Raw genomic sequence first — 21,549 nt, 5'->3', positions numbered from 1 at the left:
GATCACCCATCGAGTCACAGCACTCACTATCCAAGATCATTCACTGAATCACAGCACTCACTATCCAATATCATTCACCGAGTCAGAGCACTCACTATCCAATATCATTCACCGAGTCAGGGCACTCACTATCCAATATCATTCACCGAGTCAGGGCACTCACTATCCAATATCATTCACCGAGTCAGAGCACTCACTATCCAATATCATTCACTAAGTCAGAGCACTCGCTATCCAATGTCATTCACCGAGTCATGGCACTCGCTATCCAATATCATTCATTGGGTCAGACCTTTGTCAAATTTGGTACTTTAATAACAAAACAAAAACGCCCATACACCAGATGCGTCCGTACCAACGTCCTTGTAATTCATGGAAAGTGCGTAGATGTCTACAAATGTCTGTCTGTGTCCTCTGTTCAATTCATGGACAAACTCCATTTTGTGGCTTTTCATCAAAACCGATTATTCCTTCAATATCACAAATCAATCTGCTGGACGAGTGGCCTATCACAGAGGTCGAAGGAACTCGTTCCCAGCATCCTGCTGATGATGCCGATTGATCAACGTAGTCATTCTGCCATCCCTCTGTATCGGCCATGAACAATGAGACAATGCATACACCGCACACTTTCATACTGCATCTTATAAACCTGAAGGGGATTTTAATGAGGATGTTTGGGTTGATGTTAATGAGTAACGAAGTACAGCTGACGAGGTACAGAAAAAAAATTGATGTTGAGTTAACAATTAAAAGCTGATGAGGATGTTTGGGTTGATGTTCATTGGTGAGTTCACAATTAAAAGTTGATGAGGATGTAAGGGTCGATGCTAATTTGTGAGTTAATTAAAAGTTGATGAGGATGTTTGGGTTGAAGTTAATTGGTGAGTTAATTCAAAGTTGATGAGGATATTTAGGTTGCAGTTAATTGATGAGTTAACAATTAAAAGTTGATGAGGATGTTTGGGTTGATGTTTAATTGGTGAGTTAATTAAAAGTTCATGAGGATATTTGGGTTGAAGTTAATTGGTGAGTTAACTCAGTATTGCTTGTTCCTATTTGACAGCTACGGGTGTTCAGCGTCGTTTCCAATGATTGTGTCTGCTGGATTCAGAGGGATGGTCAAAATGTGTCGGCGGGCTTCATGTGGCCGGCACGCGGGTCGTAGTTTGTGGACCCATAGAGTTTTCATTTGCAATTAACAGTCTTTCATTCAGCGCATCCATCCACTTATTTGCCACACAAAATACACCACACAAACCAAGTCCTGGCAAAGGTCTGTAATCTGCGATTGCCCTTTCTTGTTTTTGTCGTAATCACGAATGAATTTTAATCAACTGTTGCTTTTTGGATCAGAGTTTAAGGAATAAATAAAGAAACAAACTAAAACCTGCTATTCAAACCAAAACAACTTTCTTAACAATCCTCCAAAGGAAGTTCAGTCATTCAAACTCCTGGGTCTCACAACACAACCATGATCTTTTTTGGGCAAATCAAATTTCAAAGTTGGCCTCCAATGCCAGCCACCGACTGGGCATCCTCCATCGTACAAAGCCCTTCTCTGGCACACCCGAACTCCTATCCACCTGCAAGGCTTTCATCCACAGCTTGATGGAGTGCTGCTCTCCCCTCTGGGCTGGCTCCCTGCCTCACACCCTGCTCAGCTTGACACTGTGAAAACCAAGGCCTTCAAGATTATTGTAATCTCTCATGATGGAGCTGAGTGTATGGGCCTACAACTTCACCATCGCAGAGAGGTTTGTGGTCTCTCTGTCTTCTGCAGCCTCTTTCTGGTGTCAAGCACGCTCTGCTCCCTCTCTGCTTTGTCCCCCCCCTCCCCCCAGATTTCTGCAGGGCACATGGTTCACCATCAACCCCCTTCTGGTGAAACTACCTAAATCCAGGATCCCTACTCACTTCCACTCATTCATGTCTCTTTTCTCCTGGCAGTGGAACCAATTTCCACATTCTCTTCACTCTCATTCTTCCCTCCAGGTCTTCAAGACAACTGTTCACCACCATCTCAGATCATGCCCAATCCAAAACCATATTATTTTATACACGTTAACCCCCAACCCCAATCCCTCCTTCTTCTAAATTTCCAGTTTTCCCACCTGAGAATTTCATTCTGCATCCATCTGGTTCATCCCATGCATCCTCTCCTGACCCTCATTCCTCCTCACATCCATTGTTTATCCAAGTCTGCCTCTATCTTGGCCTTCAACTCTGCTGTTGGTGTTACCCCCTTCTCTTTCTCTCTGCTGTTCCTTTTGTCCTGTTATGTCCTGATCCGTTCAGTGTACCAATACTAGCTCTTGCACAAGCCTCGACTATGTATAGATTTATATTTTGTAAACATTGCCAAATTCGCTAAACTCACCTTGTTCTCCTCCAGGAACTTAAGCTTGATAGAGACGTTTGCACGGAGCTGTTCATACTTTTCCTTATGCACTTGGAAGTTCTGCTGAGCAGTTTCAATCTTCACCATCATTGCTGCATCCCGCTGAGCAAGGCTCATTTCCTCCAAGTCTGTCCGGTAAGCATCATACTCTATCCTGTGGCAAAGGGCCAGGGATGAGGACAGCAGCATGAGCAGTTATGAGAAAGGTGGACCACAACCAATTCTCACAGAACCATATAAGTGGGAAATCAAAACAGATACAAGAAGATGTGGACAGTGTGTAAAGATAATGATGGAAGTACATCTTTTTTCCATGATTGCAAGGGCAAAGAAAATCTTCGAAAACCATGGCACATACATACATGTGCACACGTAAACAATTACAAAAACAATATGGCAAAGAATAAAAATAAGTCGAGATGCAATAAAGGCATCACAAAATAAGGCATAACACAACATCAACAACTTTATTAAAATCACAAACGAATCAACTTCATCATCCCCCATGTGACTGAGCATCTCCAAGGCAAACGCCTTGTGTGTGGGTGGGTCATTTGGTTTGAGTTCCTGCAGAATCTGCATCTTATCGGGATATAGCTTCAGTCATTTATACAAAATCCTGTGTACAGTGATGGTTGGTAGTCCCAGTTCTCTGGATGTGTCGGATTGATTTTCTGGGACTTTGTTGAAATGATTCACACACTCGTTCAACGTCTGCTGTACTTGTGCTTGGTCAACCAGTACATTTCTGTTACTGAGAACTTCCAATCCCCTGAAACTTCTTGTACCACTCTCTGATACTGGTCCACGATGGCGGGTTCCTTCCATACCTTGTACGGAAATTACACTGAAGTTGCGTGTCAGATCTTGTCTCTAAACCATTCGACACAGTTCTTTTTTTTTAACCATTTTCTTTTGGATTAACCCACCAGGCCTGAAAATGAAGAAAACTTTATGCGTTTCTGTATCATATAAACCAAAGGGTATCGTTGTCTCATTTCTGGTACTAAATGTATCAACAACTAAAGTTTCCCAGGTCTTTTTGGAACACCCTGTATCTCATTGCCTGTCCAATTTTTCCAACCATAACATTTTGTGGACTGTACATGGATTATTTACAACTTGTATCTTGGAGCCTCATATTTCTCCCAGCCACAGCTTCAAGTGTAACGTGTGATATTGTTGTGGTGCCGGGTTTGGTGGCGAGGACAACCGCTAGATGGAGCCGTTGGGCTGTCTCCCACCGAACACCGGAATTGAAGGTCGTAATCTTCGGATAACTCCGAAGGTCACGGGTCCCTTAGTGGACCGTGGACGCCAATATTTTGACGGCGTAGGGAAGGGTTAATTGTATAATTCCAATTTACCTAAGTACCCACGCCGTCTAACTACCGGGGAAGCCACACCCTCGGCCGACTTTGTCCGAACCGAGTCACTATTACCGACTCGGATCGGGCGTAACCGAGCGGGGATTACCAAAGCCTGCCGGATCAAATGAACAATTTACGGCCCAATCGGCCTCCCTACTTCTCAAGCCTGAACCATACTGGGCCAATGAAAGAAACAACAGGCAACGAGCTGGAACATTTAACAGGGGGGTTTATTTACAATAATCGGGAAGGGAGACACAGAGCAGACTTAATCATGAATATGCAGGAAAATGTACAATGGAATCACTTAAACAGTTCTACTTACAGACTGGGCATGCACACACGCACACACACGAAATGGACCCCAACGGGTCTTTATTCGGTCCTCCAGCCGAGGAGGATAGTTCAGCTGGGGGGGGACAGAGTCTGGCCGGGTACCTGGCCGCCTCGTGTGGTTTCACAGACTCCAACCCACCACGGTGGGACTCAAACCCACGACACAGAATCCAACGAGTCCCCGATCCTGGCTGCCACGAACGACGATACGAGCACCACGGAACACCTCCGCCACGGCCACCACCACCACCACGAGGAACCAGAAAAAGACTGCAGACCGCCAAAAGACCTCAGACCAGACCAAGACCGCAGACGACGACCAAAGACCAAAGAGCGCATACGACGATGACTACTGACGGCAGCGCGCCACCTTTCTTATCCCTTCCCCAGGCGGGTCGAGGGAATCCCCTCTGAGGTAACTCGCCTCCGGATTGGTCGGGATTCGTGGGAAATCGCCGTCTGAGGTAATATCATTCCTCGTTGGTTCGGTGCTGTCGTGAGAAAATCGCCGTCTGAGATTATCTCATTCCTCATTAGGCAAGGGACACGCCCTTGCCTTTCCAAGCGGGGTATTGATCTGGAGTGATGGAAGCTCCGCCTATGTCTGTAGCCAGACCATGTGCGTAATGGCGTCGCATGCGCGTGAGGAAGACCGATGGTGGCAGGAGCGAAGGATGATGTTGTTGTTGTTGGATATAAATTCTAACTAAAAAATAACTCGCAGCGCACATACACTTAATCACCCATTAAACATAGGGACGGGATCCTAACTATAAACACATACTTATCGAAATAACTGAACTGTGGGGACTCTGGCTGTTGTGTGCAAATGGCTGCCAGATTCATAACAATATTGCCCCCGACACCCTTATGGCCAATTTGTGACGTTTATTGAACATATAACCACATTTGTAATGCATAGTTAGGTCAAGAACCTCAATTCCGTGACCATTCTCTGGCTAGTAATATAAGGTTTGACGATTGATTTGACTTCTATTGACCGTTTATAAAAAAATTTAGCCCCCATGTCCCTCCCAAAAATCCCGGCATTTTTGCCAGAGGCCCAAATCCAAGATGGCTGGCGGCGCCATCTTGAAAAATTAAGTTTTGAACCAGAGCACCTAGAATCATGTACAAAGACACTTTTTCGGGTAAGTCGACCATGAGGATTCCGAATGTGACATTAGTTTGACATTACGACATCATTTTGACCCAGAAATCCAAGATGGCCACCATCCGGTAGAGCAAAAACGTAACTTTTGAACGGGAGCACCTTGGATCATGAATTAACACATTATTTCTGCTAAATCTATAATGGTCACAGAATTGAGATGCTGCTCAGTGAATTGTTATTTTTTTGTATTTTTTTTGTTTGTGTGTGTAATTTCATATCGCACACATATTCTTCATATACTTATTTCTTTCTTTCCAGTGAATGTACGAGTGTACGAGACGGCACTGAGAAGCACAGTATTGAGTAGATAGCTGTCAAGACAATGTCCATCGTTCCGTGTCCTCCAGTGTGGCGGGCTTTGCAATGAAGCCACAGATGCCATTGTCTCTGTTGAGAATTGGGAAAATCTCAAGAAAAAGGCCCTGTTATGGAGTGGTCTTGACAAGTTCGGAGACGTCTATGCAACGGTCAATTGGGATAATGGTCCCGGCGTACAATGTGTCCATAAATCATGTAAGTTGACCATATGGAATGCCAAGAAATTGGAACAGGCCAACACAAGACATAAAAAATGATAGGTCGAGGAATGCCAATCTCAGTCTTCGTCCATGTCTGAGGCTTTCCCCTCAGCTGCCGCTCCACCTGCCAAGCGGCTGCGATCGAGTGTAGAAGGGCTGATGCATGAAAAAACAAAATGTGTGTGGTGCTGTAAACCGGAGTCAGCCAAGCACCCTGAATCAAAGATGTCCCTGATATTGTACGATCATGCATTGGCAGCTTTCAAGAGCCACACGGTGGCCCTCGAAGATCAGAAAATGAGAGACAATCAACTGTGTGATCAATTATGCATCTGATGACCTCTACACGATTGAGATCAGATATCACAACAAATGCTGGTTGAAATATGTGCGTAGTTACCAGAAAATGAGTGAAGATGACAAACTCCCACGCATGTACAACGTCAATCTCTGTGAGGCTCAGACTATCTTCTTTGACCACATCAGAACAGTTATCTTTGATGAACATGAGCTGAGGTCACTGCAGAGCCTCCTCAAAGACTACAGCTCCATCATATCTCGGTATGGCTTCCCAACATCTGGCGTCAAGTCATTCTTTATCAAAGATATCCTGATCCAGGAGTTTGAGGGCAAGATCGGCTTCCTCTCCCACCCTCGGAGGAACCAGAGCGACCTAGTCTATGACACGTCTGGGGGTGGTTCATATGTCGAAGCAGCACTCTCCACCATCGGTGTCAGCAGTGAGCAACTGGTGTGCAACGTGGCTGAGCGGTTAAAGGATGACGTCAAGTCAATCAATCTCAACCCGTGGCCACCGAGAGTCGAGGAGCTAGAAGAAGAGGAAGAGCTCTTGCCTCTCCTGGTCCAGCTGCTATCTGATTTGCAGGGGAAGAAGGGGGTAGATCTGTCTCCCAGCACATTCTCTCTTGCCTCCCTCATCACACAGCACATCACAAAGCAACCCACCACTACCGCCATAAATGCCACCGTCACCCTTCACAGGATAACTCGCAACAAGGAGCTTGTTGACTCGTAATACAAGCTGGGCATGGGGATCAACTACCAGAATGTGCTTCTCCTATGTGACCTCTGGGCCATGCATGACCTTGAGCAGTGCTCAATCTGTCCTGACGAGATCACTGAGGGAGAACCAAGCATCAGTATCATTGACAATGACGACTTTACCAACAACATCTTGACGGGGGAGGGGGGGGGGTTCTGCACAACACTGTAACTGGATGTTTCTGCAGTGTGTAGAACGTCTTGTACCGGAGCACGAGGCAAACATCCAGGATGAGCAAGTGCGCATCAAAGACACCAAGACTGTCACAGGCACTTACTGAGGTGTCTAAGATGCAGGTTGTAATGCCAAGAGGACCATCAAACACAGGGAGCCTCCCATCTGCCCTAAGCCCACGACGTTCTCGTCAAGTACAGAGCATCAGCGCAAGCGGAGCATTATTCATGCCCTTGCTCGTGCGGAAGTGAATGGTGACCACCCTGATGCAACGAAGCAGACTATCACTTCTAACAACGGGTATCATGTTGGCTTGAATGCGGAGCAGGGAAAGAGCAAGACTTATTTTCATACTTCTTACAATCAACCGCCCAACAAGTCAGTTGTGAATGACATCATGGACAAGCTGTCTACCATCATAACCACGAAGTGCATGCCCTTCGCCTTCTTTGTGGGAGATCAACCCGTGTACATCCTCATCACCCTGCACAAGGCTGAGAACCCAAACAAATACCGTGACATTGTGCCCTTTCTAGGTCCCTTCCATAGTGTGTGATTATGAGCGCTATCTACAAACGCTACAAGGGGAATGAGCTAGGAGATGTACTCGTGGCGGGAGGAGTTATTGCTGAGGTCTCCATTGATCGTGCGCTGAAAGGCAAGTATTACAAGAGGGGGCTGCGTTGCTTGAGGCTCATTTTTGAGGAGCTCATGAGTCAGCTGGTGCACGAAAGGCTCACACCCCACCTGGCTGATGACACGAGGAAGAACCTTGAGATTCTGAGAGATACGAGTCTTTCCCAAGAATCCTGCGCTGCTGCTCATGCGGCACTGGAGGAAGATGCTGACCTCGACAGCCTCATCACCAATTTATTCACCCGTGTGGAGGTCAGTGACATGGCAGACTACTGGAGGGACTTCCTGTCCATGACGGACGCGTTCATACAGAATGTGCACGCAGTCCATATCTGTAACTGGGACGAGTAAGTTACCTCTCTGCGCACCATGCTGCCAGGGATGGTAGCGTACGACAACAATCGGTACAGGAGGTGGCTATCTAACTTATGGGCGATGCTGACAGCTCTCCCTACTGAACAGGTCACCATCCTTCGTACTGACTTTGCTCAGTCCATCACAGGCAACTCCTACTCCAACATGGCCTGGGATATGTGGATCGAATGCACCATGAACAAGGGCAGCAAAATGAAGTCGAGCTGTCTCTCCATCCTCCAGAATGAGAAGCAGCTGCTGGTGCACTGTGAAGCAGCTGCTGGAGAAGCAGCTGTGGCCCGGATCCGGGCGACTCATAACGCCCTGGCCAACCGGACAAAAAAGCCAAGAGCAGGCACATGGAATGCGGTCCAAAACGGATGCGAAAAGATGAGCAGTGCACGCAGGACCTGGTCACATGCATGCATGAGTTTGACTCCTTTCCGTTCGACCCATTCTCACCCACCCTCCGCACCCTAGTCAGCCACGCCTGCCTCTGCCTTGCCTCTGATGAGCTCATCACGGACTTCAACTCAGTCGTGCTGCGGGGAGGAAAAGTTGACCAGCTTCTTGTGAGAGCGGGTGTTCAGTAAGAATACCTCCCTCCATGCACCCGTCCCTCTGAGCAAACGCTTGACGTTTGCCAAGATGCCAGACATGGAGAAGCCCGGGTAGAAACTCAAAGCGAGAGCTGCTGAAATGGAGCAGAGCGCTCTCAAGGCAGTGATCAAACTGGTTGAGGTCTGTCAACTTGTGGACCTTACCGAGTTGCTGGAACATCGTGTTGTCGAGGAGTGTATGGCCCTATTCAACTCCAACGACAGATACAGGAAGACGCAGAAGAACAAGCTCATCCAGTCTCTCTCTCTCTGCAATCTGTAGATCTGCAGGAACCCTACACCACTCTCATTGACATGGGCATGATCTGAAGAATGGCAACTCCATCACCAGAAGATCGACAGATGCAATATGGCACCCCATACAAGTGGTCGGACTACGTCCACAAGGTGTCATCCATCATCCTTGCCCGCCATGGTGATGCTGAATGTATCATCTGTGTGAACGACTCGTACGACGCACCATATTCAACTAAAGATAACGAGCGAGACCTGTGGGTACAGGGTAAGGCACGTAGCCACAACGCCTACATGAAATTGAGCGACCTCTTCCCTTCTGCCCAAGTGTTCAAAACGCTGCTGTGTAGCAGCAGCAACAAGAGGCGGCTGCAAAAAGTGATATGTGACGACCTGACAGACCTTGCAGAGAGTGTTGATGCAGAGATTGTCCACTCTGTTGGCTCCCACTGCACCAACTTATCAACCCAGCAACCAATGGAGAACTTCAGCTTCAACCAGTCTGAGGCTGACACTGTCCTCTTTTCTGCTTATGCAGTTCTGTGCAAGTCAGGCTACACTGGCCCTGTTGTCATTGACACAGTTGATACCGATGCCTATGTCGCGGCAGCTGCTTGGAATGCTCTGTAGCAAGAGGAAGCAGGAGACTGTCTTATTCCGTGGCGTGGTGACTGACGAGATGGCAGACTGTATTGTGCAGCTGCACTGTATGACAGGCTGTGATGCCAACTCAAACTTCTACGGCAAAGGTAAGAAGTCGGTGTATGACCGGGTGGCGAAGAGCCCTGTGGCCCGACGGCAGCTCTCGCGGTGCGGAGATAGCGTTGACCTTGAGGACGAGGTGCTAGAGGAACTCTTCCAGTTCACACAACATGTCATCTATGGCGACAAAAAGAGTAGCACCATGGCTGAGGCCCGTGCAGCGAAGTGGAAGACACTGAAGAGCAAATCATTCCTCCGTCTCCCTCCAGATGCAGATAGCCTACGCCAGCACTGCATCCATGCAAACTGCTTGGCGTATCTTGTGTGCCACCCCTCCAAGAAGCACCACCCCTCACCACCAGGACATGGCTGGGAGCTGGTGGGTGGTCGCTGTCGCCCTGTCCGCCACACGCGACCTGCTCTCTCGACGCATCTACCCACACCAGGGTCAGCTGAAGAGAGCGAGGAAGATGAAAGCAAGGAGAGGGATGAGGAGGGAGATTATGATGTACAGAGGAGGAGGGGGGATTCATTGGAATGTGACGATTCAGAATCTCGTGAGGCAGAATGCTCTGATTCGGACTGATCATATCTCTCAAGGTCGTATTGATTCATCAGTTTCATTGTCATAACAATGTGAAGTATGACACAAAAGCATAATTGGTGACTTCTAAATATGTTTTTTTCAATGTTTTTTCAAAAATGCGTTTCATTTGTTTTGTGGTGTCATTTGTCTCCAGGAAATGGCCAAAAAGTACCATTTTCAGGGTAAAATGATTTTGTATTGACATGTTTGAGGTAGTTTCATTTGCAAACTGTTCAAGTTACAGCTATTAAAAAGAGCTTATTTTGAAGTGTAATGAGTTTACTTGTCCTGCATTCATTAATTATATATCTATTATTAATCAGTTTACTTTACTGCAAGAGATCCTTCTGGAGGTAGTGGCTTTAAGCACAAAAGTTACGTTTTCGCTCTACCGGATGGTGGCCATCTTGAATTTCTGGGTCAAAATGATGTCTTAACGTCACACTCATGTCAGATTCAGAATCCTCGTGGTCGACTTACCCGAACAAGTGTCTTTGTACATGATTCTAGTTGCTCTGGCTCAAAATTTAATTTTTCAAGATGGCGCCGCCAGCCATCTTGGATTTGGGCCTCTGGCAAAAATTGCCGGGATTTTTGGGAGGGGCATGGGGGCTAAATGTTTTATAAAAGGTCAATAGAAGTCAAATCAATCGTCAAACCTTACTAGCCAGAGAATGGTAACGGAATTGAGGTTCTTGACCAAACTAGTACACTCACCTCCAAGCTGTCCAACCTGGGTTCTCATTTTGACCCAGCTATATCATGTCATCCAAATCCATCCCGTCATCCTATAAACGGTTTCACAGGCAGATGATTCATCAATATGTGCCGTCCCTCTAATGGACGTTAAACTGGGCGTCCTGTCTGCTGGCACAAGTTGGTGAACATTAAACACCTGCTTTCACAAAGAGTCGGCGAGCTATCGCTGGCACCCTGAAGAAATTCCAAATTCCTGCTTTAACCTGAGTGGAACGTGAGGCCTGGCCAGCTGGTTTGTGAAAGACCTAAGCCAAGCTCTCCCCCACCCACAGCCAACTTGGCAACATGGGAATAATTGTGGCCATTAATGAATGAGAAGACTGTTAACCCATGGCCATCCGCATGATAATGGTGGACATGCACATACACATGACCCCACTCTCCCTGCCCCCCTGGTCACTTTTGTTGGGAATGGCGTTTCTAGTGCAGTAAACACTTAAATATCACGCGTTTGAATATCGCGAGTTTTGACCAATTGCGGTAACCTCTATGGACCAATTTAGTTATTGCGGGGCTTAATTTGGACCAAATGCGGGTTTTGAACAGCTGAGATGGTTATCTCCCACCACGAGCCTTTCCATCCATCCATCGGGACCATACTCTGTGCAGAGCGTTGGTGCTGCCTAAGCAGTCTCCTTCGCTATTGGGCAGAATCCTGAACAGGTCACCACTCCGACACAGGATACCAGGACACGACAGGATACAGGATAGCAGGGACTCATTTTGCCAACCTCGGAAGGATGACAGGCAGAGTCAACCCCAACTGGAACTAATTCAACAGCTGAGGGGGATTTGAACTCAGGATCCGAGTATCCCAAGCCCACCACCCTAACCATTAAGCCAACACCAGACATACAAGCCTTTCGTGCACCGTTAATAATGGAATGGCTCTGAAGTGTAGAGCTATAGACAAAAGTGATTATTTTAGTGATTATGGGGGAAGGGGGCAAGTTTAATCACATCCGAATACTTGATATGCTTCAACCCAGCAGGAGACTTCATGGTAAAGGAGATTTAGATTCATTTTACATGTTTATTTCAGTTGTGATGTGTATGTTTTTGGCTGCCACCCACTGAACTCGGTATTTTCTCGAAGCCCAGGAACCGAACCCCCATCGCGGTTTTGAATATCTCAGCATTTTCCAGGAACATAATCCCCACAAAATTTAAGATATTTATTTATGGTCTTGATGTTGCTTCACAACAGCTTGTAAATATACTTCATCTCTGAAAAAGAGGAATGAAAGAGTGAAGGTGAGCAGTGATTCTTGATTTTAGTAGTTTTACTGGAAGGGGGTTGCTGGCAGACCTTCAGAGCCCTTCAGAAATATGAGGGGAAAGATCGCAGACAGAGCGAGGGTGGGGAGGGGGGCGAGGCCAGAGAGGAGACGGTGGAAGACAGAGACCACAGACTTGCCTGCGATGAGAGACCCAAAGATTCAACCTCACCGCTGGAGATACCAATGATCCTAAATGCCTTGGTTTCCAGTGTGAAGCCGGGAAAGGTGAGAGGCGGGAGCACAGACCCAGAGGGGAGAGCATTCCTCCATTAGGATGCGGATGAAAACTTTGTATGTGCTCAAGAGCTCAGGTGTTCCAAGGAAGGACTCTGCATGATGGAGTATGCCCAGTCGGCGACTGGCTTTGGAGGCCAGTTTGGAAATGTGGCTTTCCCAGGAAAGATCACAGCAAACAGTGAGACCCATAAGCTTGAATGAAAGGACTTCTTCCAGAGGATTGTTGAAAAAGTAGATTGGGGGGGGGGGGGTCCAAATGGTCCATTCGGGGAGACATAGTGAGAGTGTGAGATTTGTCAGGATTGAAAGACATGTTCCATGTGTTGGACCAGCTTGTTATTTTACCCACATCTGCAGAGAGTGAAGAAGCTGCTACTTGCCGATCTAAGGGATGACAGATGGTACGACAGAGGGTGGAGTCATCAGTAAAGAGATGGAGGATTTTAAAGAGAGTTAGAGAGATCATTGATGAAAACCAGAAAAAGAACAGGGCCCAGAACGCTGCCTTGAGGAACTCCAGCCTGGGCAGGAAGAGGGGATGAGAAAACTCCATTTAGGGGCACACGTTGGCTGCGACAGGAGAGGAAGTCAACGAGACATGAGTGGAGATGGCCTTGGATACCAGAGGAAGAGAGTTTGGTGAGCAGGGCAGGGTGCTAGACCGTATTCAAAGCACGCGATACGTCTCGAGAGATGGCTCTGATGTCATGTCTGGCATTGAAGATCTCCATCCATTGTTGGGAGAGCAGAAGCAGCATATCCAGGGTGGAGTGACCTGGTCTGAATCCAAATTGATAATCGGAAATCAGGCCATTGGAGAAGAGGAAAGATTTAATGTCTGAAGCGATGATGGATTCCATAACCTTGCTGATGATTGGGAGAAGGCTGATTGGCCTGTAGTTGCAGGGATCTGTTTTTACACCTTTTTATGCAGAGTGGTAATGTTTGCTGATTTCCAAGCAGATGGCAGATGACCTTGAGCAAATGAGAGGGTGAATAGAACATAGAACAGATAGGGTGAGCAAGAGCAGAGGAGCAGGTTTTTAGGACACGTGGGCTGATGCCGTCTGGACCAGTTGCAGAATGTGAGTCGAGGTTTCACAGCAAACTCTTCACCTTGTCAGGAGAAAAGGACACAAAGTCCAGGGATAGCTGGGTGCGGCTGGGTAAGGTGGGTACAGAAAGTGATGGGTTTCGGACACAACATTTAGAAGCAACCACGGAGTTTAGGCATTCAGCCTTTTAACGTGCAGTGTCAGCTGTGTGGCCATTTGAGGTAAGGGAGGGGAAACATACACGAGAAACAGACCTAACTGGACACCATCAGGATTTGGAGGAGGGCGACAGGTTTGAGAGTTCAGATCTTTAATTAATTTGTAAATATTTCGAAGAAGATATTTCCACTGTCACTTTGGGGTATTTTGCGTAGATCGGTGAAAAAAAAATTGATTTAATCCACTTTAAATTCAAGCTGGAACACAACAAAATGTGACCTCAACTAGGGAAGAAAAGATGGTGGACCATGTGCCCTGCAAAAACCTTGGGGGGGGGAAGCATGGAAGCAGCAGAGGGTGCAAGACCAGAAAGGAGATAGTTTAAGACAGATAGATTACAGACTTGTCTATGATTGTGAAGTGATAGGCCAATCAACTCAGCTCCATTGCAGGAGATCCCAAAATCTTGAAGGCCTTGATTTCTGCAGCGTAAAGCTGACCAAGATGTGAGGCAGTGGTTTCCACCCTCGAGGGGAGAGCAGTACTCCACCAAGCTGCGGATGAAACACTTGTAGGTGTATAAGAGTTCAGGTGTGCCAAGGAGGGACTTTGTACGACAGAGGATGCTCAGTTGGCAACTGGTTTTGGAGTCCAATTTTGAAATGTTGTTTGACTGAGAAATTCAGAAAACACTGAAATTTGCAGACATGCGGAATGTCTCGTGCCTGCTTTCGTCTCAAGAACATGTGAGGCTCCTACTTTGAGTCACCCTAACCATAACTCTAACAGTGTGAGGCTCCTACCTTGTGTTCCTTCTGACCGATTTGGATCGCTCTGTTGAAAACGATTACATAATGCACTCCTTTACAAAGGTAATATGCTTTGTGAATTCTCAAATGTATTGGCATCCAAGTCCATTACACGGCTCGATTGCAGTTTAAAACATCCATGATAGCTTGAAAAACTGAGCAAGAGCAATGAACTCCAAACTAAATCATCACGTGACGAATGCATTCATTCTTTTCAATGCAAACAACGATGCCACCGGACATGAACAAACCAACAGATGGATACAGGAACAATTTGCCTGTTTGGCATTCCCATCTGAGCACATAGCTCTTAAGGCATCACTCTTGTGTTCAAATCTCATTTGATGTGTTGATTCGTCCACTGTCTACCAATGCCCTCGCAGTTCATGGAAAAGTATAATGGTGTCTCCTCATGTCCTTATCTGATAGGTGATGCAAGTACAAGCTACTCCATGAACCCAAGTTGAGAAATACAAAATAAAAATACATACAAGAGTAAAAGTCACAAGCCTGTTCACATCGAAGCCATTTTCAGACTCGTGTTAGCAAAAGACAATACATTCCATTTAACCACGTGACCAACGCTCCCGAGTTGATAATTTCCACTGACAAGAGGTGACCGATCGGCACGGTGTGGCAACACTTCATCTTACCTGGCACTCTCGTATTGCTTGATGGTCAGTAAAGTGTCTTCCATGGTCTTGTTCACAAGTGTGTTCACACTGCTCACAAAAAAGTTGATAGCACTCAGCAGGGTCTCACCATTTTTGCATAGCAGGCGTTGTGTCTCAGCGTTGTATCCAAACTCTTCCTGCAGGAACAAGGATCATCAGACTGGATGGAATGGGAATCTACCACGTTACCTTATCTCAGGATATCATGGATGGTGATCCAGAATTTCTTCCAAACCACCCCCCCCCCAAAAAAAAAATCCAAAAATATACACAACTGGAACTCTTCCAAGGGCATGCAGTAAACCCGCCAATATCACAGGTTCCAATATCACGACCAACCTATTGTGTTCCGATTCCATCGTCGCGGTATTTAATTTCAGCCAATCGCAGTTTTTGAGTTGAGCCGAATCATTGTTTGCGTCCACTTGTATGATTATCTATGTTTACGAGCCTTTTCTTGTTTCATGCGCACCGTTAATTGTAGTAATCATACCAGCATACGGAAACAAAACTAAATTTAATAATGAATCATCGTCAAACAGGAAATTGCATACGGAGATCCTGTAATAATAGGTCTACAAGGTCGAGGAGACACACAACAGTTAATAATAGCACCCAAACTGTGTCCACATGTCCGATTACCTCCCATTACAAGCCTTTTGTTGTTTCTCCTGCTCCGTTAATTGCAGTAATCATACCAGCATATAAGCCGTGGGCTGAGCATCCAAGATGTGTCTAATTTTTGACTTTCATGACCCACCTCGTGTATCTAACCTGAAATTTTGCATAATTTCAATAAAAAAATTCAAACTCGTCAGTGCAAAAAGTTGCACATTAATTAGTTATGCTAATTAGCAAAACCTATAGCACCATCTTGTGTCCATTCTGAGATAGCTGTGGATTACTCGATGGGAATTCTGATGTCTATGTATTCATCGGGAGATTACATGAATGTGGGTGATATGGATCTCTCACACACACACACACACACACACACACACACACACACACACACACACACACACACACACACACACACACACACACACACACACACACACACACACACACACACACACACACACACACACACACACACTGTAAATAGTAATGCTACTAATTGGTGATCTACAGACCTCATTCCTCGGCACAAAAGCTGAACATACAAGTCAGGAAGACATGCACTGGACTGGCATTCCAAAATCAAACACAGTGTTTCGTAATATCATCCATCAGCAAACTAATAATCAGTCATTCTTCGTTCAATCATTGATACATAAATCTATCACACACCAAAGCTGAAATTATTTATACAACACTTTTTTTTTCATTAATAGCGTTACGGATTTCAGAATCCGGTCTAGTGAATGCATCCACACATCCAGGTCCTCAGACAGTTATTTCCTTAAATGCATGTTCAGATTAGCCCCATCCCCACATCTAATGGGATCTTAAATGTGATGCGTTGAGAAGGGTAAAGGATAGATCCCCTCTCTTAAGGGAAGCTTCTTTTTTCTTTACGACAGACACGTTTACACACATTTCTTTCGCGAGTGCTGACCCCGCCATATTTTTCCTCAGCAACGTTTATGCACATGATTCTTTCGCGAGCGCAAGGCCCACCTTTTTTTCAAGAGCCTGGGTTGTCATGGTTACGGTGCGCAAGTGGGGCGGGGTGAGCTTTGCGGGACTCTGCACCCGCCAAGACGGGTCGCAGATATAAAAAGAATTGGAGGTCCATTCTGAGAGAGAAGTAAGCAAGAGAGGAAGCACGCATGAAGCGGGTGCAAGCGCGCAAGGGAAAAAGCGAGTGTGTAAGCCCGTTAAAAAAAAAAAGAGAAAGAAAGCAAGCGAGCAAGCGCGAGCAAACAAGAAGCGTGGAAGTGCGAGAGAAAGAAAGCCAGAGAGGAAGCGAAAAAGAAAGCGAGAGTTGAAGCGCACGAGGGAAGAAGCAAGACAGAAAGGAAGCGCGCAAGCGAGAGAGCGTGCGAGCGCGCAAACGAGTGGTGTACGTGTGGGTGTGAGCAGCGCCGCCAACAAATGAGGCGCGGGTCAGTCACCAATGGACCGTATGGGTCACTGGACGTCACCAGTTTCATGAAGTGTGAGGAGCTGCCCGTGTCGCAGCACCATGGTGTAAAACCCACGACAGACGATCTCAGTGCCCTCCCCCCCCATCCCCAGACGTTGACTGGAGTCCAAGGCTGTTGGCAAGTAGGTGCACGGCAAGGCTGGGTGCTGGTGACGGACGGGACACGCACGCACACATTTCAGGACGTTTTCACTTCACGGACGACTACTCTCTGGTGAACGAGATGACTTTCCACCCCCCCCCACCCGCCCCCCGAATGATCTGCTGGGTACCCTTGTCCGTGTATAGTTGTAAGTAAGTCAACCCCCCCCCCCCGATAAGCATCTGCTCTCTGTCTCTTTCCTGTCATTTTGATTTATTTTGCTCGAGTAATTATTCATTTCGATTGCTTTGGAATTTATTCATTTATTTACCTCAGGAAAAAAAGCTATTTTTATTTATTTATTTTATTATTAATAAATTATTTTTTGACTTCCAACCCGTCCGTGTTTGTCCTTTCCTTCCATTGGTCTGGCATTATCCGAACCTAGATAGACTGGGAGGTAATTACCACAGGTTTGGCCAAAAATAGTCGGCACGCACCAGCGGTTAAAACGCTCGGCCACCCAAATTAAAATGTAATCAATATCCCATTGGTGCTTTGCCAAGGGCATGCTCCCCTCTCAGGTAACCACGTGACCTCGAGTTAAATGGAATAATTAGACGGTGGACACTGGAACTCGTGGTTAACTGGGTGGCGTTCGTGGTTCTAAAACGAACCACCATACCACATCATTGTGAGCGGTGGCCCCAGGTCCGGCTCTTCCGGGGACAACCGGGGATGAATCCCCCTGAGTGACAAGCTGGTGTCTCGGTTCCTATGGCCGCAACAATATGTATGTAATATCTCCGTTATAAATTTTAAGCAGTGGCAAGATCATTTCAATTCCAGTTTCCACAGGTGAGTAGATTGTGTGCCGATTGCTTACAATTGGAGAGTTGGAATTCTTCACATTATATCTTCAGCACCAAGGCGGATTACATGAAATGTTTCCATTTACTTAATATATGTACATGTACTGATTATCAAAGTTTCTTGAAAACTAACCTTTTTGCCATCAATAATTATATATATATATATATATATATATATATATATATATATATATATATATATATATATATATATGTATATCTTCTTCTTCTTCTTTCGGCTGCTCCCGTTCGGGGTCGCCACAGCAGATCATCCGTATGATCCGCATAGTGATTTGGCACATGTTTTACGCCGGATGCCCTTCCTGACGCAACCCTGGTCGCCTCTTACGACACAGGGATATGGTCCACCTATTTTAACCGGGGTATACACCGGCCCAGTATACTGGTACTCATTTCGCCGACCTCGGAAGGATGACAGGCTGAGTCAACCCCCTGGTGTATTAATTCAGTGGCCCAACGGGGCTTGAACTCAGGACCTTTTGGATCCCAAGCCGCTGCCCTAACCACTGCGCCAACACCAGGTAAATAAATATATATATATATATATATATATATATATATATATATATATATTTCTATATATATATATATATATATATATATATATATATATATATATATATATATATATATATATATATATATATATATATATATATATATATATATATGTATTCCACAAACATGTATCAAAGTGTTTTGCATAGTTTTATCTGTTGCTTGCACCTATAAATGTTGCTTTTAATAGATGGACATTTTTGTAAAGGATTTGTAAAGGAGTCGTTCCTTCTTTCCATATATTGAAAAAATAACATTCAAGCAATGATATACACTCATCATGATATTTTATTAAGTTAGGATGGGAAATGAGCAAGAGTGTAGATTACTAGGAAGAGGATAAAGTGGTAATCTGCTGTTTACACCTTTTTTTTGCAAAAGTGTGTAAAATTAACATGTATCTTTTTTATGAGTACATTTATTTGGAGAATCATACTGAATTACACCGGCATAAAGTTACATATGCCATTTCAAGAAGGCACACAGATGTGCACATGAAAGGACCAAAAATCATGGAACACCCATTTTAAAAGAATCCAATCCAGGTCTGCAAATGTTAATTCATGATCCTCAGCAAGAGCAACTGTTCTCAGAATTTCACGAAGAGAGGTCATACTCGGTCACAAAAACAAAGGAAAGCGATATGGAGAGGGAGAGGGAGAGAACCCCATAGGTCAATATATTAAAGGTAGCCACTATTCTTGGTTCACGAAGGCAGGACAGGTCACAAACATTTCTGGGAAGTCCAATTTAGTGAACATTTTTCTTTGCAATGTGCATGGAATTTGCATATACCATGCTCATCTCTGTTTTTGTTTGTGAATTGAACATCGAGAGGGGACATGCATGAATCTTCACAAGAATTAATGACACAATGATTGATAGTATGAATCACATCAAATTATTAATTTCATACAGACTACAGTGGCGAGGTGATTAATACTGAGATTAGTTTTTCCCTTAAATTTACACCAAAATAAAAATATTCCAAAGGACGACTAAAAATGTCATTAAAAAACTGTAGAAACTATCTTGGTGGAGCCATGGACTACCATGCCGCTGGCGTACAAGTCATAACTTTGCTCGTGTTTGTTGTGGGTTCACTACAAAATCACGCCAGCGGCACGGTATACTTTACATTGAAGTTCAATAATAATTATCGGTGTATAGCCACTGTGCATTAACATTTTTAGGTTGGCATTCCACTGCGACTGCAAACAAACCCAGTGTAGCTGCACTGCCGTAGCAGGTTTGCCACCACATCGTTGATTTAATAGAATACATAGCAACTGCAGATGGAAACAATGGTAGTGTTGCAATTCATGTTTAGAATTTTAAGTTCGTCCATACTCCATACTAGTCTAGATTTCAGTGAGGATCATTGACACATGTCACGGTCAGTTTATGATTGAACTTCAAAGGATGATACTAATACGAGGTGATAGCGGAATTTAGGGCAGAACATCCAGTCGGATTCATGACAGTTAGATTCTAAATTATAGTAATTACTGGGTATTGATTTTGACCATTCTGTCAAAAATTAGTTTACGGTAAAAAGGAGATCCGACCTTACAGATCCGTCACATTCATCATGATCATCACGGGGTGCAGCATCGGCGGCTACAGAAGCTGCAATCCCCACACCGAGCCTGTGCTGGCTGTGGTGTACTTGTAGCGCTTTGACAGCGACCTTACTTTTGGGGCTTCCTTCCACATCAATCCACTTAGCAGCACATTCCTGAAATTTCTTGATGCTTTTCTCACTGAAAGGAATTACTTTGCTGTGGGTGTTTATGACATGCATAAAACAGAACCCCGAAGAACTGCCTTCAGAATCTTCGGCAGCACAAGCATCAGACGGCATGTACACCGCCATGACAGCTAGTGAGTTTACAGCTTGCCTGAAACGAACCGCGTGGTGCTGTATGTCAAAAGAGCTGTGATTGGACGATGTTTATAAGAAAATTGTCACAATTTTGGGTGTTTTTTCCATAATTTGAAAAAATGTGCAAGTTTTGTGCTTGAGTTTCAGATATGATTTCTATAATATTTTCACACAACATATTATAAATACAGGTAGATACACGAGGTGGGTCACGAAACTAAACAAAATGGGAGCTCGGCCCATGGTCTAATAAGGGAACGAAGCAAAATTTAATAATGAATCGTCATCGAAGAGGAAATGACATACGGATATCCGGTAATAATAGGTCTACAAGATCTCATAGACAAACAACAGTTAATTAATGATGGCACGCAAACCTAAAGCGGACAAAATTAGTTTTGCCAAAAGGCTGAGAAAGGTTATGACATTGCGCGAAGAAATAGAGTTATTAGATACATCGGAAAGAAGTGAAAGTGCGGCATCTGTGGGCGCCATTACTGGATCAATGAATCAACTGCGGGTAAACAAAAGTCAAATATAAATGCAAGGGGTCCAACAAGCAAAGTGTGAAAACCTCATTCTAGTCCCGTGATCATCATATTGAAAGGATAGTAAAAGCACTTAATGTTTGGATCGAGGACCAAACAGAAAAAAATGCCTTTGAGAGGACCAGTGACACGGGAGAAACCATTGTGGATTCACTCGGACGTTGAGTGGACCGGTGACACGGGAGAAACCATTGTGGATTCACTCGGACGTTGAGTGGACCAGTGACATGGGAGAAACCATTGTGGATTTACCAACGTTTCCACAAGACATCAGGGATCGAATACTTTAGTTCAACCATCGCTCATGGAACGAATCACGGTGAAGGGATTTATGCTGGAGCAGGTTTTTA

General features: G+C 45.2%; 1 protein-coding gene and 1 pseudogene across 1 annotated transcript in view; one reads left to right on the top strand and one right to left on the bottom strand.

Moving 5' to 3' along the window:
• The window catches only part of ARFIP1 (ARF interacting protein 1), a 125,616-nt gene that overhangs the window by 4,504 nt on the left and 99,563 nt on the right, over nucleotides 1–21,549 (bottom strand). The window contains 2 exon segments of the mRNA XM_085864158.1: nucleotides 2,382–2,555; nucleotides 15,121–15,278. Coding sequence (XP_085720284.1) covers nucleotides 2,382–2,555; nucleotides 15,121–15,278 — 332 coding nt within the window.
• Nucleotides 8,521–10,168, top strand: LOC147009043 (uncharacterized; annotated as a pseudogene).

The sequence above is a fragment of the Eptatretus burgeri genome, chromosome 18 (assembly GCF_056783735.1).
Source record: "Eptatretus burgeri isolate ZD-2024b chromosome 18, Ebu_testis_v1, whole genome shotgun sequence".
NCBI classification, from domain to species: Eukaryota; Metazoa; Chordata; class Myxini; order Myxiniformes; family Myxinidae; genus Eptatretus; species Eptatretus burgeri.
This window is presented reverse-complemented; position numbering and strand designations above follow the sequence as displayed.